The sequence below is a fragment of the Cetorhinus maximus genome, chromosome 13 (genome assembly GCF_964194155.1).
Source record: "Cetorhinus maximus chromosome 13, sCetMax3.hap1.1, whole genome shotgun sequence".
NCBI lineage: Eukaryota > Metazoa > Chordata > Chondrichthyes > Lamniformes > Cetorhinidae > Cetorhinus > Cetorhinus maximus.
The window spans coordinates 110,613,109-110,635,297 of record NC_135891.1 but is presented as its reverse complement, the minus strand read 5'-3'; the positions used below and the strand labels follow the sequence as shown (position 1 = coordinate 110,635,297).

General features: G+C 41.7%; 1 protein-coding gene across 1 annotated transcript; it reads right to left on the bottom strand.

Annotated features, from left to right (window-relative positions):
* Nucleotides 1-69: 69 nt before the first annotated feature.
* On the bottom strand, nucleotides 70-21,824 carry LOC144689252 (receptor expression-enhancing protein 6-like). Its single transcript, XM_078556348.1, has 5 exons — nucleotides 21,675-21,824; nucleotides 12,718-12,856; nucleotides 11,687-11,843; nucleotides 8,995-9,042; nucleotides 70-280 (listed from the first exon to the last, which is right to left on the bottom strand). The coding sequence occupies exons 1-5, from the start codon at nucleotides 21,803-21,805 to the stop codon at nucleotides 231-233; spliced, it is 525 nt and encodes a 174-aa protein (XP_078412474.1). The 5' UTR covers nucleotides 21,806-21,824; the 3' UTR covers nucleotides 70-230.
* Between the last annotated feature and the right edge of the window lie 365 nt (nucleotides 21,825-22,189).

The following is a 22,189-nucleotide window of genomic DNA, read 5'->3' as shown; positions in this document are numbered from 1 at the left end:
GGCATTAGCGATTACAGTACAAGTATCTTTATTTTAGATCTGGAATGATCAAATTATGTATAAAATTTCTGCCAACACACAGCCTATTCTAAAAACATATTGCTTCAAGGAGATCTATTTTGGGTTGTTCACAAGGTTCACCAATGGACTTCCATGTCCCCTCCATGTATCTAATGCAGAAAGTTTGGGGTAGGCATCGTCTTAGAGTTGACCCATTGTCTGTGGGATTCTCACTTGTTCTTTGCTCTTCTGAAGATTGAATGTATGCTTTTTGTGCTTGCTGAAATACAAAAGGACAATGATTAGAGGAACACTTCAAAAGCAAATCTGAACAAGAGCTTTTCAGGCTTAACTAGGGCAAGTGGATATCTGGTTATCCAGTAACTGGTATTTCCACCACTGTTGGGGCTTTTGATGCCTGAGGTGATTAACCAAGTCATAAACAGTGAGTTTAGAAATCTGCAGGATTTGCCTCGAGCTGTGTCACCATGCAATACTATTGAAAGACATCAGCTTTATTAATTGAGAGCAGAGTCTTAGCGCTGGATGGAATAAAATAAACTTCAGAAAGGAAGGAAGGTGGAGACTGTAAGAGATTTTAATGATCTGACTTAAGGAGATTTAATAGGTGGGTGTGGTATTCATGGAGTTAATGTGTTATGACACAGCAGTTGGTAAAGGCTGAGTTACTTAAAATCCTAGAGGGAAACTTTAAACAACTGTCATAACCTATGTTTTCAATTGGTATGTTTCAGATGCAGCTCTGAATTCAGGAATAAAACCCAACAAGCCTCCAGAGGTTTTTATATAAATTAAATTAAACATCTATTAATTTAACAAGGTATTAAACACATACACATGTCTACAAATTACTACCATAATAACTATTAAACAAATTCCCAAATTAATCACTCCCAGGTAATTTTTCCCAAGGCAACAATAACACATAGACTTAAACAGACACCCGGCAAAGCACATTTTATCTTACAAATTCAAAATGAGGTTCCTTTCAATTTGGTTCCTTTGCAGACAGTTGTAGGCTTACAGGTGGATTAGATCTCACATGCTTCTGACTTATACACCCAAAACTCCTTTCTGTATATACTTAACCTTCCCTTTGAATGCAAATTCTCATTGTATCACCAGGACCTTTGAACTCCACCTTTTCTAACAATAAAGCCCTTTCATAGTACCAATTTTATTAGTAATATAAACATATTGCTTGGTGTCTCCTAGCTAGCTGCAAGAATTCTCTCCCAGTCTTTGAATGGTTTATTCAACAAAATGCAAATGTACTCTTTACCTTACTGTTTAACATCTCAAAATTACTATCCATGAAAGCAACCAGACTAGCTGGCTTTAATCCAATTAAGACACACACACTCACACCCACAGACACAGATCCTACTACAAGTCCACTTTAAAATAATTTCCAATAACATTGTATACATTAAAATTTTCATGACATCACCCTATTAAAAACTGAACCATCATAATTCTAAAAGATGGCTTCATTTTTTAATAACTCATCTCACACTATCAGATGCATGCATTAACATAACTATATATATATACAGATTCTCTCTACCAAAAACATATATAATCTGTAGATTAATTGGTTGTAATAATAGACTCCACCTGAAAAGTCTTGCACTTCTGTTTTGAAATTTGTCTAAAAACTTCAAAAGATTGTGGTTTGTATAAACAACTGTTTTTAATGAATTGTTGGCAACATAAATTTCAAAATGCTGCAACACTAACACCAAACCCAAGGTCTCTTTTCCAATCGTTGAATATCTTCTCTGTTGTATATTCAGTTTCTGTGAAAAATACCGTATTGGTTTTTCAGTTCCAGCGTCATCTTCTTATAACTGTACGTCCCCAATGCCGATATCGCTTGCATAGAGGGCCAACTTGAATTGCTTGGCATAATTGGGTACTGCCAAAACTGGTGTTGTAGTTAATACAGTTTTCAAATTATCAAATGACTTCTGACACTCCAGTATCCATTGAAACATTTTGTTCTTTTTTAATAGTTCAGTCAGTAGAGTAACCGTACTGCTAAAATGTGGTACAAATTTCCAGTAAAACCCACTCATGCCCAGAAATCTCAAAACTTCTTGTTTTGTTGTAGGCACTGGGAAATCCACAATAGCCTTGACTTTCGCATCTCTTAGAGCCACCTTACCGTGTCCAATGGTATGGCCTAGATATGTAACTTGCTTTTGCAAATTCACTTTTAGCCAAGTTCATCACTTCTTTGCAATTGAGGAAATAATCCTTCTAGATACTGTAAATGCTCCTCCCACTTAAGACTGAAAACTTATTAGATCATCAATATAAACAGCATAATTGATTAGACCTACAATTACTTTGTCAGTCTTTGAAATGTCACAGGTGCATTCTTCATATCAGATGGCATGATTTTAAACTGATATAGTCTACTTGGCATTACAAAATCTGATATCTCCTTTGCTCTCTCTGACAATGGTGCCTGTCAATATCCTTTTAGCAAGTCAATCGTTGTGATAAATTTTGATTGTCCCACTTTCTCAATGCAGTCTTCCAACCATAGTATAGGATATGAATCGCTTTTGTCACCGCATTCACCTTTCGATAGTCCACACGCAGACTTTGTGTTCCATCCAGTTTCGGTACCAGCACAATAGGTGAACTCCAGTTACTGCAACTAGACTCAATGATATAATTTTGAAGCATGAAGTCAATTTCTTTTTGTACTTGTGATAACTTTGCTAGATTTAATCTATTATTGAAGATGAAACCTGTACAGAGACATCGTGTATAGCTAAATCTGCCTTTCCTAACTTATTCCCACAAATAGGTTAGTGTGACTGCAATAGCTTTTCCAAATCACTTTGACACTTGCTTGGAAGGTAACTCAATATTTCATTTGAATTTTCAAGCAGCCCCTCATTATCCAGTTTGATTAGAGGAAAATCAATTTCAGAGTCCTGCACTTCTTTCTCTTTCTTATCATCTATCATCACTAATACCTCTTCTTGTTCCTCTTCCCTGTCAAAGTACTTTTTAAGCATATTTACATGACATACCTTCTGCTTCTTTCTTCTATCTGAAGTATTTTTTAAATAATTTACTTCACTCAATTTCTTTTCAATCCTGTAAGGCCCACTAAATCTTGCATTTGATGAATCACCTAGTACTGGTAACAAAACTAATACTTTCTCTGCAGAAACAAAACTGTGAGCTTTAGCTTTCTTATCTGCCTTCACTTTCATCACTTGCTGTGATATCTTTAAATGTTCCCTAGCCAACTCACATGCGCTGTTCCCTGAAATTTGCTATGTAATCCAAGAGAATAGTTTCTGAATTTTGACCCATCAATTTCTCATGAATTAATTTCAGTGTCCCCCTTACCTCATGACCATAAACTAGTTCAAAAGGGCTAAAACCAGTCGATGCATTAGGGACATCTCTAATAGACAATAACAAGAATGGAATTCCTCAGCCCAATCCTGTGGATAATCCTGACTATACGCTCTCATCATGGTTTTTAAAGTTTGATGTATCTTTCCAAAGCTTCTTGTGACTCCGGATGATAAGCTGTTGACTTAAAGTGTTTTATCCCCAAACTGTTCATTACTTCCTTAAATAGCTCTGACATGAAATTTGACCCCAATCTGATTGTATTTCCTTAAACAATATCTTGTAAAAAAAATTTAATTAACTCCTCTACAATCTTCTTAGTTGTAATATTTCTTAAAGATATCGCTTCAGGAAACCTGGTAGGCACATCCATTATTGTTAGTATGTACTGATTTCCACTTTTAGTCTTAGGGAGGGGTCCTACACAATCAATCATGACCCTAGTAAAAGGTTCTTCAACTGCTGGTATTGGGATTAAAGGCACCAGCTTAATCACTGCTTGTAATTTCCCTGTTACTTGACATGTTAGTCAGGTTCTACAGAATTCGACTACATCCCTACGCAATTTTGGCCAAAAAAAACTCTTTGTATCTTTTCCTATGCTTTCTTAATTTCTAAATGTCTCCCCATTGGAATTTCATGAGCAATCATCAGACTCTCATTTCTATACCCTAAAGGGATAACAATCTGATGCACCTCACTCCAGCCTTCATTTGCTGAGACATGATCTGGCCTCCATTTTCTCATTAAAACATCTCCCTTAAGGAAATAACATGCTGGAATATGTTTTGCTTCTGTTTCTGAATAAGCTTTCTGATATAACTGCTTTAACTGCAAATCATTTTTCTGTAACTCCACTAACCTCGTTGAGTTAAACGCCTCAGCTGAATCGTCCTGTAGTCTTTCTCCTGAACAACGTTATCACACACAGTGCCAGCTAATTGGATTTCAATACCTTCTTCTTGCCTTTGAACTGCCTGTCCTTCTTGTTTTTCATGTTTCAACCTGTGCGCCTGTGACTTCATTAACACACAATCTGGAAACAATCCAGGATGTTCCTTCTGTAACACTTCTGTTGAAAACACTTCTACAGGCTGCTTAACTACCCTAAGCATCACCCACATTTGTGGCCCAGCTATATCATTACCCAGAATAATTGAACTCCTGCAATGGGCAATTTTTCCACTACTCCAACAATAACTTCACCTGTCCTCCATTTTCTCTTTAAATTTACCTTCCGCAATGGAATAGATTTAGCATCTCCATGAACCCCACTTATTATCACCTACTTCTGAAATACTCCCTCTGAACAACAAATATCACTATCCCACAACATTAAACATTGACTAGCCCCTGTGTCTCTTAAAATTTTAACGTCTTTACCTACTCCACCCTGTGCACTTGGAAAGACTTTCCCTTCACACACAAAGTCTTTAAACATTTCTGCAACCTGCTCCTCAGAATTCTCTTGGGTAAATTGTGAACATATTCCTGCTTCTTTACCTATCACTGATTCTCCCTGTTTTACCTGTACACAAACAATTGTTTTTTTCCTGTGCCTGAACCTCAGGACCCACAGCACTTTTACTTCCAGAACTTTTCTGTACCCCAATAATTCCAACAGATTTTTCCTGCAATTTCCAACACACTGGCTTTGTGTGCCCCACTTTATTACAATGAAAACACCTCAATTCTCAAATGTCACTCCTACCCTCAGCATCTTCCTTTTTATTCTGAGAAAAAACTTCCTGGGAATTCCCAGCCATCCCTTCTCTTCCCTGGCTACCTACCTTCCTTTCACCTTCCCACGTTCTATCCTTTCCTGATTTGAAAGGATGATGAAAAAAGGTTGAGATCTATGAACTAATTCATAATCATCAGCTATCTCTGCTGCTTGTCATACAGTTTGAACCATCTGTTCCTGCACATGAGTTCTCACTACTGAAGGGATTGAGTCTTTAAATTCTTCCAAAAGAATTACTTCCCTAAGAGCTGCATATGCTGTCTCTATTTTTGATGCTCACGCCCACTGGTCAAAATTACTTTGTTTTACTCTCTCAAACTCAATATAAGTTTGCCCAGGCTGTTTTCTCATATTCTTAATTTCTGCCTGTATGCCTCAGGAACCAACTCATATGCACTCAAAATAACCTTTTTCACCACATTATATTTCACCGATACCTCTTCAGACCAGTGAATCATATACCTCATGCACTCTACCCAGCAACTTAGACTGTAATAATAACGTCCAGTACTCCTGTGGCCATTTCATCTGTTTAGCTATCTTCTCAAATGAAATAAAGAGCACTTTAACATCTTTTTCCTCAAATTTTGGAAGAGCTTGTACAAATCTAAACATCTCCCCATTGGGATTTAGCTTAAAGGTTTTTCATCATCAGAACTCTCCTCAGAATCTGAGATCTCTTTTTAAACTTCCAGCCTTTTAAGCAGATATTCTTTTTCTCTCTTTCCTGAAACTCCGATTCCAGCTTCCTTCCTTTCTCCTGCCTTTCTGCTTGCTCCCTTTTAAATGTCATTTCTCTTTCCTTTGCTTCTAATTCAAGTTTTTTCAGTTCCTTTGCTTGTTCAAATTCAAGCTTCTTCATTTCAAACTGAAGTCTCACTACCTCCAGCTGTGACTCACTAGTGTCAGGTATCACTTCCAATTGTAGATGCTGTGCTTTACTTTTAATTATATCTGATTTCATAGACCCCACAGGTAACCCCAATTTTAACTTGTCTGCCAACTCTGTCAACTTACTCTTGGTTATTTTTGCAACCCAATCAGAGTTATATCTTCTACTCCTAGACAAGTCTTAGCAATTTGCCAAAGCCATTTTGCAGACTCAGCACTTCTAAAAAACCTCACCAACTCCTGACTTCAAAGTCTTGTTAAATTCATTCACGGGATGTGGGTTTCGCTGGCTGGTCCAGCATTTATTGCCCATCCCTACTTGCCTTTGAGAAGGTGATAGTGAGCTGCCTTCTTGAACCGCTGCAGTCCACGTGTTGTAGGTACACCCACAGTGCTGTTAGGAAGGGAGTTTCAGGATTTTGACCCAGCGACAGTGAAGGAATGGTGATATATTTCCAAGTCAGGATGGCGAGTGACTTGGAGGGGAACTTCCAGGTGGTGATGTTCCCATCTATCTGCTGCCCTTGTCCTTTTAGGTGGTAGTGGTCATGGATTTGGAAGGTGCTGTCTAAGGAGCCTTGGCGAATTCCTGCAGTGCATCTTGTAGATGGTACGCACTGCTGCTATTGTGCTTCGGTGGTGGTGGCAATCAAGCGGACTGCTTTGTCCTTATCGGTGTCCAGCTTCTTCAGTGTTGTGGGAGCTGCACTCATCCAGGCAAGTGGGAAGGATTCCATCACACTCCTGACTTGTGCCTTGTAGATGGTGGACAGGTGTTGGGGAGTCAGGAGGTGAGTTACTCGTCGCACGATTCCTAGCCTCTGACCTGCTCTTGTAGCCACAGAATTTATGTGGCTAGTCCAGTTCAGTTTCTGGTCGATGGTAACCCCCAGGATGTTGATAGTGGGGGATTCAGTGAGGTAATGCCATTGAACATCAAGGGGTGAAGGTTGGATTCTCTCTTGTTGGAGGGGGTCATTGCCTGACACTTGTGTGGTGCAGATGTTACTTGCCACTTGTCAGCCCAGTGCCTCTCGTTCTCGTAACCTTAAGATTCGCCAATTCCAAACCAATCAAGGAATTACAAATATTATCCCAGATGAGCCCCCAATTGTTATGACATAGCAGTTGGTAAAGGCTGAGTTATTTAAAATCCCAGACAGAAACTTTAAATAACTGTCATAACCTATGTTTTCAATTGGTATGTTTCAGATGCAACTCTGAATTCAGGAATAAAACCCAACAAGCCTCCAGAGGTTTTTATATAAATTAACTTAAACATCTATTAATTTAACAAGGTATTAAACACATTCACATGTCTACAAGTTACTACCATAATAACAATTAAACAAATCCCCAAATTAATCACTCCCAGGTAATTTTTCCCAAGGCAACAATAACACATAGACTTAAACAGGCATCCGGCAAAGCACATTTTATCTTACAAATTCAAAATGAGGTTCCTTTCAATTTGGTTCCTTTGCAGACAGTTGTAGGCTTACAGGTGGATTAGATTTTCCATGCTTCTGACTTATACACCCAAAACTCTTTTCTGTATATATATCTAGTTCTGTTGAAGGGTCATGAGGACTCGAAACGTCAACTTTGCTCTTCTCCGCCGATGCTGCCAGACCTGCTGAGTTTTTCCAGGAATTTCTATTTTTGTTTTGGATTTCCAACATCCCCAGTTTTTTGTTTTTATCTTTTTCTGTATATGCTTAGCCTTCCCTTTGAATGCAAATTCTCATTGTATCACCAGGCACTTTGAGCTCCACCTCTTCCAGCAATAAAGCCTTTTCATAGTACCAATTTTATTAGTAATACAAACATATTGCCCCACTAAGTGATGAGATGCTTCAGTATTCCCATATGTCATGCTCCCAATTTCAAGCATAGCCACTATAAGCAGCTTGCCAAGTGGGGGCTAAATATTTCTTCATAGAAAGGAGAAGGAAAAATAAGACCAGATAACCAATCCTTCTATTTCAATACCTTGGGAGCACCTTCGCTGCATGGACTGCAAAAGAAAGATTCATCACCAACCTCTCAGGTACAGCTAGGGATGGGCAATGAGGCTGGCCTTGTCAGCAAGGCGGATGTCCCCTGAATTAATTTTTAAAAATAGAACCTTTTTACTTGCGTGGTGTCTACACACAGTAGAGTTTTATTAGTTTTTGCATTGTTATATTAGTCTGCACAATTCTTTGGAATAGAAAGAGAGTAAGAGGAAAATAATTGATCTCAGTTCTTATCCAATTAATTCTACACGTTGGAATAATGGTACCAAATTAATAAATTGTTAATGAAATCACAAGTCATGGCCACACTGGAGATTGCAAATATTGTAAAAACTAAATAAAAACTTCTGAATTTGTGATTTGGCAAAAAAAAGGAAAACTATAAATTACAAAGGATATTTGACGGAACTAAAAGAGGTGACTTTGAATTATTTCAAGTGAGTTAGTGGGAGGTCCTTTCTGTGCTGTATGGTAAGGGGATGAAAGAAATAGTCCTATTGTAACAATAGTGAGAAAATTATAATTATATAAAAAATAGGGTGCTTCAGCGTTCATAATTCCCCAGGATCAGATCATTTTAAAAATATTATAAATTAAAGTCATAGAAATTTATATCTTTCATAGTTTGTTAACTACAAGCATATTGATCAAAGATTGGAAATATTTCAGCTTACGTCTGAAGCATGATTCTAGGATGTTGCCCATGACACCCGCATTTTGAGAACGAATTGAAAAATACTAGGGGCCTTTTCACTTACCACTTATAACAGGGAAGACACTCATATAAACAATATTGTATGCATATCACCTCCTATTTAACACACCAACCTCCATTTCATTAAAGGCTCTCAGTGGTGGGGTCAATTCCACACTACAAACTGTACCCTACTGAACTTTGTGTTCCAATCAATGACCTTCATTCGAATCAAGTCTTACTTTTCTGTCTTGAGGATGTGGTAGACTCAGGTTCCACTGTCGGGAAAACTGGAAGAAAGAAGAGAATTAGGACATATTTCTGCAACATCTATCTGCCTTAGATCTGCAACTGAGGTTTGCTGCTGTTATTACCTTTCCTTCCTTCATCCATAAGATGTGGGTGTTGTTGGCAAGTTTAGCAATTATTGTCCATGACTGAATGGCTTGCTGGGCTATTTCAGGAAACTATTTAAAGTTATCCACATTGCTGTATGTCTGGACTAAAGTATAGGCCAGACCAACAGATTCCCTTCCCTAAAGGACTCAGTGAACCAGATGTGTTTTTACAACTTTCGGGTAGTTTCAAGGTCACCATTACTGATGAAAGTTTTTTTGTTATTAACTGAAGTTAACTTCCTCAGTTGTCATGGTGGGATTTGAACTCATGTTTCCAGATCATTAGCCCAGGCCTCTGGATTACAGCTCCTCTATGTTACTTCTCTATATTACCATTTCCTAAAGCCACCTAATGCATGCTGCAATCGATTCTGCTCCTTCTCCTCCCTTCCTCCCTCCCTTTCCTGAAGGTTCTGACATTTGCAGAGGTTTGGTTCTACAGGTGTCAGTGACATTTTGTTATCTGGCCAATTTCATTTGTGATTTCTCAGTGATTTGTCAATTGACTTGTGAAGCATAGAAGGCGTCACATCAGTGCCCAATCCCAGTCTCTTCACCTGCACTGGCCATACCCTTTCCTAGGCGACAAGCAGCCAGCAGCTCGTTTCACAGAAGTCTCAATCACCTCTTATCTGTGTGTTTGAAGAGAATATGCTCTATGTTAAGTCTTTGACATGCATCTGGATCCTAAGATTGAAGCTTAGTTGAAACATTCTTGGTTGATCTAATGCAGGCTGCTTGCATGGCACCATGAGTCATACAGATGCATGACTTTGCAGTTGTAAGGTAATAGGAGCTGATTAAATTGCCTTCCAGCACCAACAACAGCAATCGACTTTGATTTTGATTGTTACTATAATCTGCCGAGGCAAGCAAATCTAATAATACCAATCACCCCACTGGCCTGGATGAGTGCAGCTCCAACAACACCCAAGAAACTTGACACCATCCAGGACAGAGCAGCCCACTTGACTGGCACCACATCCACAAACATTCGCCCCCTCCACCACCGACGCACAGTAGCAGCAGTGTGAACCATTTACAAGATGCACTGCAGAAATTCACCAAGGCTCCTTCGACAGCACCTTCCGAACCCACGACCACGACCAGCTAGAAGGACAAGGGCAGCGGAGAGATGGGAACACCACCACCTGGAAGTTCCCCTACAAGTTACTCACCATTCTGACTTGGAAATATATTGCCGTTCCTTCACTTTCGCTGGGTAAAAATCCTGGAACCCTTCCTAACAGCACTGTAGGTGTACCTTGCACCACATGGACTGCAGCGGTTCAAGAAGGCAGCTCACCACCACCTTTTCAAGGGTAAGTAGGGATGGGCAATAAATGCTGGACCAGCCAGCGATGCCCACATCCCATGAATGAATAAAACAATGGAAAGTTTATTTTAAAATCCTCATGAATAAACTTTTAGCTTTTTACTTTTTGTAATTATTTCATTTAAGAATCTTTAGATAGGCACATTCTAGTACTATAAGAGAAATAAACACATTTAAAGTATCTGGACTAATGATCATCTTTGCACCATTGGGACTTGGGTAGTTGCACAGAGCAATAATGTACAACAAATTTGCAAGTTACTTCTCAAGAGTCTTGGGCCACTTGGATCTTTTGCAGCCTAGATGAGTTGGTGTTCCACATTCATATGGGGTGTGAGCAGTTACAGCCCCTATTCAATTGTTTGAGGGGGTTGCTCCTCAATTTTGGTTGCTTTTCACCCCCATGCTCCTGATCTTCAGCCACCTTGTGCAGAAACGGAGGCTGGGTGGAAGGGGGTGGGGCGGTGCTGTAATTTGGAGGATCTTCTAGTGGCTCTTGGCCTGGGCCTGGCGAGTCCAGATGGAAGTGGTCCACAGGAGTCAATCTTGCTGCCTGCCTTTCTTCTGCATCCTTGTCCGTGCCCACTTGTCTTTGGAGGGCATGCAAACGGTTACACCAAGTACACTCGGAGCCTTCTGTGACCTGTGGATACTGCAGGGAATGGGGGTGTCTAATAGACACAAGCAATAACAATATGAATACTAGTGATGTGATCTGGATATCAAGCTGAGGTTGGGTCAGCAATTATCTTTTGTTGTACAATGCCCTGTATGATTGCAATGGCAATTTAAAGGGTGCTAATGAAACAAAGAAGTGATGTAGTAACAATATTGAGGCAATTATATAAAATAGATTCTTTGTGATGCCTGTGTTGGGTATAGCTAACAGGAACTCTTTCTAAATGAAATTTTCAAGATGACAAAATTATTAGGGTGATCTGTGCTTCTCATATTTGAGGGGATGATTTCAAACATGCATCTATCACTCACTAGGCACATTTGATTACAGTTAATGTATACTTGCTTACATTGTCTCGTCGGATGATTAGAATATTTTGCCTTGTCCTCCTTCTGCATTTCAATTTTTCCAAACCTGTCAGTGTATCACGAACGCAGGGATACACGCTAACCTAAACCCTTCCCATTGCATTGTTACACATTCTATCCATTCCCCGATATTTAGCTTGGCATTAATTTTACCTCCCATCTTCACATTGTCTATAGCCTCCGTGATTTTCTCATCAAGTTCATCCACCATGGGTTTATGCTTGTAAAAGAAGGGACGGATGATGTTCATGTAAATTATATGAGAACCGTTCCAATCGACCGGTGCCATGCACCACATCAGAAAAAGACTCTGCAGAATAAAAATAAGACCGTTACCAATGGGACAGACTTTGGGGATAGTATAATGCAAATGGCTTAAACAGTGGCCTTGGGTTCCAATCTAACTCAACCTGATACAATCAAAAATTTCCCATGTCAATTTTGGTTGGATAAGCCAAAGTGGACCAAATGGTTTTCCTCATCCCTACACATATTAAGACCTTGTGAAGTGTGTTGTATATTTTATATTCTTCAGAGCTATGCAGAGATGAAACTAGTTTCTAAGTGTGCTGACTCTTTATTTACAGAGTTTTATATAATGCTTTTAAACATCTGCACCATGTTTCAGCTCTCAGCTTCCAATAGCTTATGTGTCTGTTTACTTATCTCTGAATCAACACCCAGGCTAAATCAATCTAGCTCAGTAAGCATAGATCAGTTATCAGACCCACATAATGAAACACAAAAAGTGAACACTACAAAGGGGTCACAACATCAGTTCACATCAACATGAAGCAACGGGTAGGAGGGCTTGCCTATGATTCTTGGATATTGTCGACCTTGCTTTTGTCACCTTAGCAACAGGAAGCTCCCAGTGCTTCTTTTATTCTGTGGCTTCATAAGGCGGTGATTTAAACACAGCACATATCAATAAGTGAACACATGAGAATTAACGTCTGCAGTGTCTGGATGCCTACCACACTTATGCTTTGAGTCAGTCTTTTTGGCTTTTGTTCAATTTATAATGGCAAAAAGGGAGAAAAAAATCCCATTCATCCAGCTCTAATATTCCATTTATATTAGAAAATATGAGAAATTGAACTGTGCACAAAATACGTTTAATACTTTTTACAGGCTGTCCTTAATAAGGTGGTCACAGGGTAGAGATAAAACTGGTTTCATACCTTCAATTTATCATAGGCTGGAAGCACATAGAGGAGGATCCTTGCCGCACATTCAAATATTGCAAATGCTGCATATATCACCCAGTACATAAGCCACTTCAATTTATCCTCTTCATTGTCATTTTCAATAGTTATAATTCTAGAAAGCCAAAGATTGAGGGCAGTTACATCACTCTTGCTGGAATGTATTAGGACCATTACTAGTGTGAACACTGAACATTTCTTCTTTTTAATCTTACAATTTCCCCCTTTCTTCTTGTCATCTCCTGAGGCTGCTGGCTGTTGCTTGGATATGATCCCGCAGGTACCACCAGGCCAATGCATGGAAATGGGTCATGTTTCATAAATGCGCTAGATGAATACTAGCAAATATTTGAACAGCAGTGATTTCTAGATATAAAGCAGGAGTGGAGACCCTGGTTGTTTTTTTTCCCCCCTCCATGTGGTAAGGGTATTGAGCTAATTGTATTGTCCTAACGGAAATACGATGGAGGGCGGAGAGAGGCATCTCAAGTGTAGCTGATTATCTGACACATTTGTTTGCATTGGAGACTAAATATTGGGAAGTCCCCATTTCACATTCTGTAAAGTTTCAAGAATAGTCAAGCTAGGAAGCAGACTAGCAAAGAACTAGGGCAGTATTACATAATTATATAGAGTCTGCTCTTATATACTTAAAATGCATTGCTCAAATTTATTTTCACTCCTTAAACAATCTCTATGTACAATCCCTAGAGTAGAAAGCAAATAGTGCATAGTATGAAGTTGTACAAATACCGATGTATTGCTGAAAAAAGAAGACATGTCTAAACTTTTTGTCTTGCACTCATCTGGACACTTTGCAAGAATACCAATATAAGGAGAAAGCAACAATTTATACTGTGTGTAATCTGGTATATGAATTTCAGTGCCAGTGTGATGCTAGGTATATAAGTCGTACGTCCCAAAGACTGGCGGATCATATCAAACAGCATGTCCCAGCCACTGTTCGCAATGGGCAAGGTACAGACCGTACCCAACCAGCCCCTGCTTGCAAAACTCAAAACACAGTGCCCAACATTAGGTGCAATTCCGCGATTGGACAACATTTGCTAAATAATCCTCTGCGCTAAGAATTATGCAGACAACCGATTAAAGACTGTCAGTTGGACTCGCGGTGTGGCACGTGTGTGTGCAGGAAGCTACATATATTAATACGCAGGGCGCTGTTCTTTGCAGACAGGAAGAACATGTACACACATTGTGTCCATTTCAACTAAAAAAGTGACAGCCATTCGCTGACTCATTCCTCAGGGCAATGCCTTGACCAATCAGAGTCAAGCTGCCTGATTTAAATTTCAAACAATGCTTGGCAGTTAACAGTCAGTCACCATCACTGGTGCAATCTCCATGGCAATGCCACTTGCCAACCAATCAGCACTCTCCTCAGATACAGTACAAATTGTTGTTTTCCCCTTATATGGTTTTCCCCTTATACTGGTATTCTTGCGAAATGTCCTGATGATTGCAAGACGAAAAGCCTTGACATGTCTCTTTTTTCAGCAATACTCAAGTTCTGTACTACCAAATGACTATTAAAGTACAAATGTTCAGATTGCATTATAACTGGCGTTTTTTCTTAATCCAGCAGAACAGATGTTTATGCATTTTATAGGACAAACTATCCGGTAAAGGATGGAAAGGGGAAATTAAACCGATAAGTTGAAAACAATGGTTTCTTTGCAGCGGGATTTGTCCAATTTTACAGTTCTTTGAACATGTACCAACTGACAAATAGAAATTCCACCACACTAACTCTCACATTAACCTTGCTGCATTGGGTTTCCTTAATTGCCCATCTTGCCAACAAACCTAATAAAGTTTATATTTTTGCATTTATTCGAAGGAGAACAAAATTAAAGTGATTAGGGATCAATGAAATATGTCTTGTATTTTTCACTTAACAGGCAAGGTATCAGCCTTGCTCTTAGATCTATGCTCCATGAGTGTTTATGGGGTTAATTTACCAATCATTACCTATTAAGCTGTACGATACAATTGTATCAAGAGCTTAAATTCTTTCCAAAGTTTACTGATTACAAGTAGCCAAACTCATTAGCAGTACAAAGGTTTAAAGTGTCGACTGAACAAATCATGCATTATAGTTTTTCTTCCTCTCCAAATAACCTTTGGACATTTTATAACAGTTTTCTCTGTGGCTCACGAATGTTGGTGGGAGAGGAATTAAGGTAATAGTAAATTTGGAAAGAAACAGTGGGCTAGGCGCACAGGCAGACATTGGAAGTGTGAGGAGTTCAAAAGGCTGGGCTTAGATTATCATATAATGGTTACTTCTGGGGAACCCTGTTGTAAACCATCCTGCAGTCTGAAAAACAACTGTTCACCACTAGTCTCTATTCCCTGTCACTCAGCCAACTTTGAATCCATCTGGTTACTGATCCTTTTATTCCATGGGCTTCAACTTTGCTGATAAGCCCGTTAAGTGGGAGTTCATCAAATGCCATTTGGAAGTCTATGTACGCAACCACATCACCCTCATCTGTTACCTCATTTAAAAAGTCCAACAATTGGTTAACCACGTTTTTCCCTTAACAAATCCGTGCTGGTTTTCCCTCAATTAACCCACACTCGTCCAAGTAATTGTTAAATTTTGTCCCAGATTGTTTAAAAACCTTCCCACCACAGAGGTTAAACTAACTGACCTGTTGTTGTTGTTGTTGTTATCGTTACTCCCTTTTTTAAAGACACAATGGTGTAAACTTTTTCCAGTCTTCTGGTGCCACCTCTACGTCTAAAGGAGGATTGGAAAATTATGGCCAGTGTCTCCACAATTTCCACTGTTTCTTCTCTCAGTATCTCCTGATCCAGTCCTGGGGACATAAGTGCAGCTGGCCTTTCTAATACCTCCTCTGTCAACCTTTAGCCCATCCAAGGCTACAAATCTAACCATCTCAATTACTTCCTCTTCCACTACAACTTCACTCATCTAGTACCTCAGCTCTGCCTTCATGTGTAAATTCTCTCTTTGGTCCCTAATCAGCCCTACTCCTTTAACCACCGTTTAGAGTTTGGGGGCAAGGGGGTACAGAGTACAATGGAACAGCATTTACAATATCTTCAGTGAAATAATTTCAAAAATGATTGTGGTAGCATTGTAACTGAGCATTGAAGTTTGAGGTAACAACTTAACAATTATGATTAAGCTGCTTAATAATTTATAGGGAGATGGTGGCATTGCAGTTGTCACTGCACTAGTAATCCAAAGGCCCAGACTAATACTCTGGGGACATGGGTTCAAATCCCACCATGGCAGCTGGTAGAATTTAAATTTAATAATTCTGAAACTAGTCTTAATAATGGTGACCATGAAACCACCAGACTGTTGTAAAAATTGTTTCCAGGACTGTTACTGACCTCATCTCCTCTGGAGATCTTCCTTCCACAGCTTCCAACCTGATAGTCTCCCAACCTCGGACGGCCCGTTTCTACCTCCTACCCAAAATCCACAAACAGGACTGTCCGGGCAGACCGATCGTGTCAGCCTGTTCCTGCCCCACGGAACTCATTTCTTGCTATCTTGACTCCATTCTCTCTCCCTTTGTCCAGTCCCTTCCCACCTACATCCATGATTCCTCTGACACCCTACATTATATCAACAATTTCCAGTTCCCTGGCCCCAACCGCCTCCTCTTCACCATGGACGTCCAATCCCTCTACACCTCCATCCCCCACCGGGATGGTCTGATGGCTTTCCGCTTCTTTCTCGAACAGAGGCCTGAACAATCCCCATCCACCACTACTCTCCTCCGTCTAGCTGAACTTGTTCTCACGCTGAACAATTTCTCCTTAAACTCCTCTCACTTCCTCCAAATAAAAGGTGTGGCTATGGGTACCCGCATGGGCTCCAGTTCTGCCTGTCTCTTAATGGGGTATGTGGAACATTCCTTGTTCCAGTCCTACTCTGGCCCCCTCCCACAACTCTTTCTCCGGTACATCAATGATTGCTTCGGTGCTGCTTCATGCTCTCGTCTGGACCTGGAAAAATTTATTAATTTTGCTTCCAATTTCCACCCCTCCCTCATTTTCACATGGTCCATCTCTGACACATCCCTTCCCTTCCTTGACCTCTCTGTCCCAATTTCTGCTGATAGACTGTCCACCAATATTCATTACAAGCCTACCAACACCCACAGCTACCTTGACTACAGCTCTTCACACCCCGCTTCCTGTCAGGACTCCATCCCATTCTCTCAGTTCCTTCGCCTCCGTCGCATCTGTTCTGATGATGCCACTTTCCAAAACAGTTCCTCTAACATATCTTCCTTCTCCCTTAACTGAGGTTTTCCACCCACGGTGGTTGACAGGGCCCTCAACCATGTCCAGCCCATCTCCCGCGCATCCGCCATAACACCTTCCTCTCCCTCCCAGAACCATGATAGGGTCCCCCTTGTCCTCACTTATCACCCCACCAGCCTCCGTATTCCACATGTCCGTCCTTGGCCTGCTGTATTGTTCCAGTGATGCTCAACGCAAACTGGAGGAACAGCACCTCATCTTCTGACTAGGCACTTTACAGCCTTCCGGACTGAATATTGAGTTCAACAATTTTAGATCATGAGCTCTCTCCTCCATCCCCACCCCCTTTCCGATCCCCCCGCTTTTTTCCCCAATAATTTATATAGGTTTTTCTTTTCCCACCTATTTCCATTATTTTTAAATGTATTTCCATCCATTGTTTTATCTCTACCTTTTAGCCTATTTCGATCCCTTCCCTTCACCCCACCCCACCCCCACTAGGGCTGTCAGTACCTTGCTCGTCCTGCTTTCTACCCTTAATTAGCACATTCCTTAGATAACATCACCACCTTCAACACCTCTTTGTCCTTTTGTCTATGACATCTTTTGGCTATCTCCACCTATCACTGGCCCTCTATCCAGCTCTACCCCCCTACCCTTAAACCCTTATATTTCACCTCTTTTCTATTTTTACTTAGTTATGTTGAAGAGTCATAAGGACTTGAAACGTTAACTGTGTTCCTCTCCGCAGATGCTGCCAGACCTGCTGAGTTTTTGCAGGTATTTTTATTTTTGTTTTGGATTTCCAGCATCCGCAGTTTTTTGCTTTTATCTTAGTGTTTAATTGACTGCCACTCCTCTTCAAGGAATGCCTACCTTGAAGAAGTATTGCTCTTCTCTCCGACAGGATTTCCGTATCTCTCTTTTGCCTTGTTCACCTTCATTGCTTTTCATTTCTCTCCTGGTGTTTGACAAGGTGTTTACTAAAACCCGCTTTCACAGCCATATTTCCTTCCTCAGTGACTGTCTCCATCTGCGATTTACCCCACGTGGATTTCAACTGAAGTTCCATCCCTCACGTTTCGAACCCACCCAGGGTTATAGGTATCTCCAGGATATTCAACGCTCTTACAGGTATCTCCAGGATATTCAACGCTCCTCGGACTGCTGTTCTCGTAGCATTCTGAGATCCACACTCAGTGCCATGTGCCACCATATGAACACACTCGACCTCTCCCTCCAGCAGCACCACCGCACCCTATTTCTAAGTTGCGCGTGCCCCCAGTTTCATTTTATTCTTCATCTAATCCGACGGCTCAACAAGAAACTTTGTCTCTTTCTTTCAGGTGCAAAGGAACGCAAGCTCCAACAACTCATCGACACCAACACCCATCCAGGATCCTCCACCCTGCCTGTCCCTCTGTCCCCATCCCGTCTTCCAATCCCAGTCCCGGCCGTGTATTCACCATACCCCCTGACCTTCCCCTCTCCGATGCTGAATGTTCAGTGGTCAGCAAAGGACTTAGTTTCATACCCTTATGCCGTCATCTCAATGAATTTCGGGCTCAGCATGATGCTGAACTCTTCTTCCGCCACCTTTGTCTCCGTGCTCACTTCTTTGAACAGGAGTCCTCTCCCCATTCAACGGGTCCTTTTACCTGCCTGCAATATTCTCCCTCCACCTGGACGCCTTCCTCTGGATTCTTACCTTCTCTTGATCTTTTCTTTGAGAACTGTTGGCGTGACATTAGCCGTCTCAATTTCTCTGCTCCTCTCACACACTCTAACCTGTCTCTCTCTGAACTTGCTACACTCCGTTCTCTCAAGTTCAACCCTGACATTGTCATCAAACCTGCTGACAAGGGTGGTGCTGTTGTTGTCTGGCACACTGACCTCTACCTCACAGAGGCTGAGCGTCAACTCGCAGACACTTCCTCCTACCTCCCCCTGAACCATGACCCCATCACTGAACATCAAGCCATTGTTTCCAGGACTGTTACTGACCTCATCTCCTCTGGAGATCGTCCTTCCACAGCTTCCAACCTGATAGTCTCCCAACCTCGGATGGCCCGCTTCTACCTCCTACCTAAAATCCACAAACAGGACTGTCCCAGCAGACTGATCGTGTCAGCCTGTTCCTGCCCCACGGAACTCATTTCTTGCTATCTTGACTCCATTCTCTCTCCCTTTGTCCAGTCCCTTCCCACCTACATCCATGATTCCTCTGACACCCTACATTATATCAACAATTTCCAGTTCCCTGGCCCCAACCGCCTCCTCTTCACCATGGACGTCCAATCTCTCTACACTTCCATCCCCCACCGGGATGGTCTGATGGCTCTCCGCTTCTTCCTCGAACAGAGGCCTGAACAATCCCTATCCACCTCTAGTCTCCTCCGTCTGGCTGAACTTGTTCTCACGCTGAACAATTTCACCTTAAAATCCTCACTCCCTCCAAATAAAAGGTGTGGCTATGGGTACCCGCATGGGCCCCAGCTATGCCTGTCTCTTTATGGAGTATGTGGAACATTCCTTGTTCCAGTCCTACTCCGGCCCGCTCCCACAATTCTTTCTCCGGTACATCGATGACTACTTCGGTGCTGCTTCATGCTCTCGTCTGGACCTGGAAAAATTTATTAATTTTGCTTCCAATTTCCACCCCTCCATCATTTTCACACGGTCCATCTCTGACACTTCCCTTCCCTTCCTTGATCTCTCTGTCTCAATTTCTGCTGATAGACTGTCCACCAATATTCATTACAAGCCTACTGACTCCCACAGCTACCTCGACTACAGCTCCTCACACCCTGCTTCCTGTCAGGACTCCATTCCATTCTCTCAGTTCCTTCGCCTCCGTCGCATCTGTTCTGATGATGGCACTTTCCAAAACAGTTCCTCTGACATGTCTTCCTTCTTCCTTAACCGAGGTTTTCCACCCATAGTGGTTGACAGGGCCCTCAACCGTGTCTGGCCCATCTCCCACGCATCCGCCCTCACACCGTCCTCTCCCTCCCAGAACCATGATAGGGTCCCCCTTGTCCTCACTTATCACCCCACCAGCCTCCGCATTCAAAGGATCATCCTCCGCCATTTCCGCCAACTCCAGCATGATGCCACCACCAAACACATCTTCCCTTCACCCCCCCCGGCGGTATTCTGCAGGGATCGTTCCCTCCGGGACACCCCGGTCCACTCCTCCATCAACCACTACACCTCAACCCCCTCCCATGCAACCCCAGAAGGTGCAACACCTGCCCCTTTACTTCCCCTCTCCTCGCCGTCCAAGGGCCCAAACACTCCTTTCCAGTGAAACAGCATTTCACTTGCACTTCCCTCAATTTAGTCTAGTGCATTTGTTGCTCCCAATGCGGTTTCCTCTACATTGGAGAGGCCAAACGCAGACTGGGTGACCGCTTTGCAGAACACCTTCGGTTTGTCCGCAAGCATGACCCAGACCTCCCTGTCGCTTGCCATTTCAACACACCACCCCGCTCTCATGCCCACATGTCCATCCTTGGCCTGCTGCATTGTTCCAGTAAAGCTCAACGCAAACTGGAGGAACAGCACCTCATCTTCCAACTAGGCACTTTACAGCCTTCCGGACTGAATATTGAGTTCAACAATTTTAGATCATGAGCTCTCTCTCTCCTCCATCCCCCCCCCCCACCTTTCCGATCCCCCCCCCTTTTTCTCCCCCCAATAATTTATAGAGATTTTTCTTTTCCCACCTATTTCCATTATTTTTAAATGTATTTCCATCCATTGTTTTATCTCTACCTTTTAGCCTATTTCGATCCCTTCCCTTCACCCCACCCCACCCGGGCTATCTGTCCCTTGCTTGTCCTGCTTTCTACCCTTAATTAGCACATTCCTTAGATAATATCACCACCTTCAACACCTCTTTGGCCTTTTGTCTGTGACATCTTTTGGTTATCTCCACCTATCACCGGCCCTCTATCCCGCTCTACCCACCCCTCCACCCCTAAACCAGTTCTGCCGAAGGGCCATGAAGGCTCGAAACGTTAACTGATTTCTTCTCCGCCGATGCTGCCAGACCTGCTGAGTTTTTCCAGGTAATTCTGTTTTTGTTTCAGCTTATATTTCACCTCTTTTCTATTTTTACTTAGTTCTGTTGTAGAGTCATACGGACTCAAAACGTTAACTGTGTTCCTCTCCGCAGCTGCTGCCAGACCTGCTGAGTTTTTCCAGGTATTTTTATTTTTGTTCTGGATTTCCAGCATCCGCAGTTTTTTGCTTTTATCTGTTGTAAAAACCCATCCAGTTCTCTAATCCCCTTCAGAGAAGTAAACCTTCCAACCTTACCCAGTCTGCCCTACAGGTGGTTCCAGTCCCACAGCAATGTGGTTATCTCTTAACTTCCCTCTGCAATGGCCTAGCAAGACACTCAGTTCAAGGGCAATTAGGGATGCTGCCCTTGCAAGTGACACTCATCCCTTGAAAGAATAAAGAAAAATCACAACACAGCTTTTTGGACAAGGGACAGGGATGAGCGCTTGGGCAGGGTTGGGGAACAAGAGAGAATGATGGCTTCAGAAGGAAAGCTAAACCTAATTAAGGGCAAGAATGCAAAAAAAAAATAAAAGTGTGAATGGCTTCTTGTAGAATGAGTTTAACAGAATCAGAAAATATCACATACTTACGAAAAGTAAGCTGGATACAGAAAAACAATTACATTGATCAAGGGAAACAAGGAGGCTCCATATCCGAGCACAACAACCAATGCAGTCAAAGCATTCAGAGCTTGGAAGAATCTGGACACAGGCAATGACATTGTTCTTCATTTAATAACATTTCTGTTTAGCTCCGCTGGGTTACACCACATGACCGGTGGCTGGGTGCGTTACTAGGCTGCAGCATGAATCTGGTGACATCACAGAAGGATTTATGTAGTCAGAACTGAGAGATTTTATTATTGCAGCCTTTATGTAGAGGCATGTGGTTATGAAGATCGTGGCAGTAGAAACAGAAAACAGGAGCTTGGTGTCCAAGTCAGACAAAGATTGGAATTAAAGTGTGGTGCTAAAAGTGCTGAAGCAAGGTTTTGTATTTTTTCCACTTCCCCTACAAACCATAGGTTTGAAACTTAGTGTTACATAAACAAACTCTCAATGTCTTTTCAATCCTGCTCAATGAGCCTTTATCTCCGTTTAAAAGA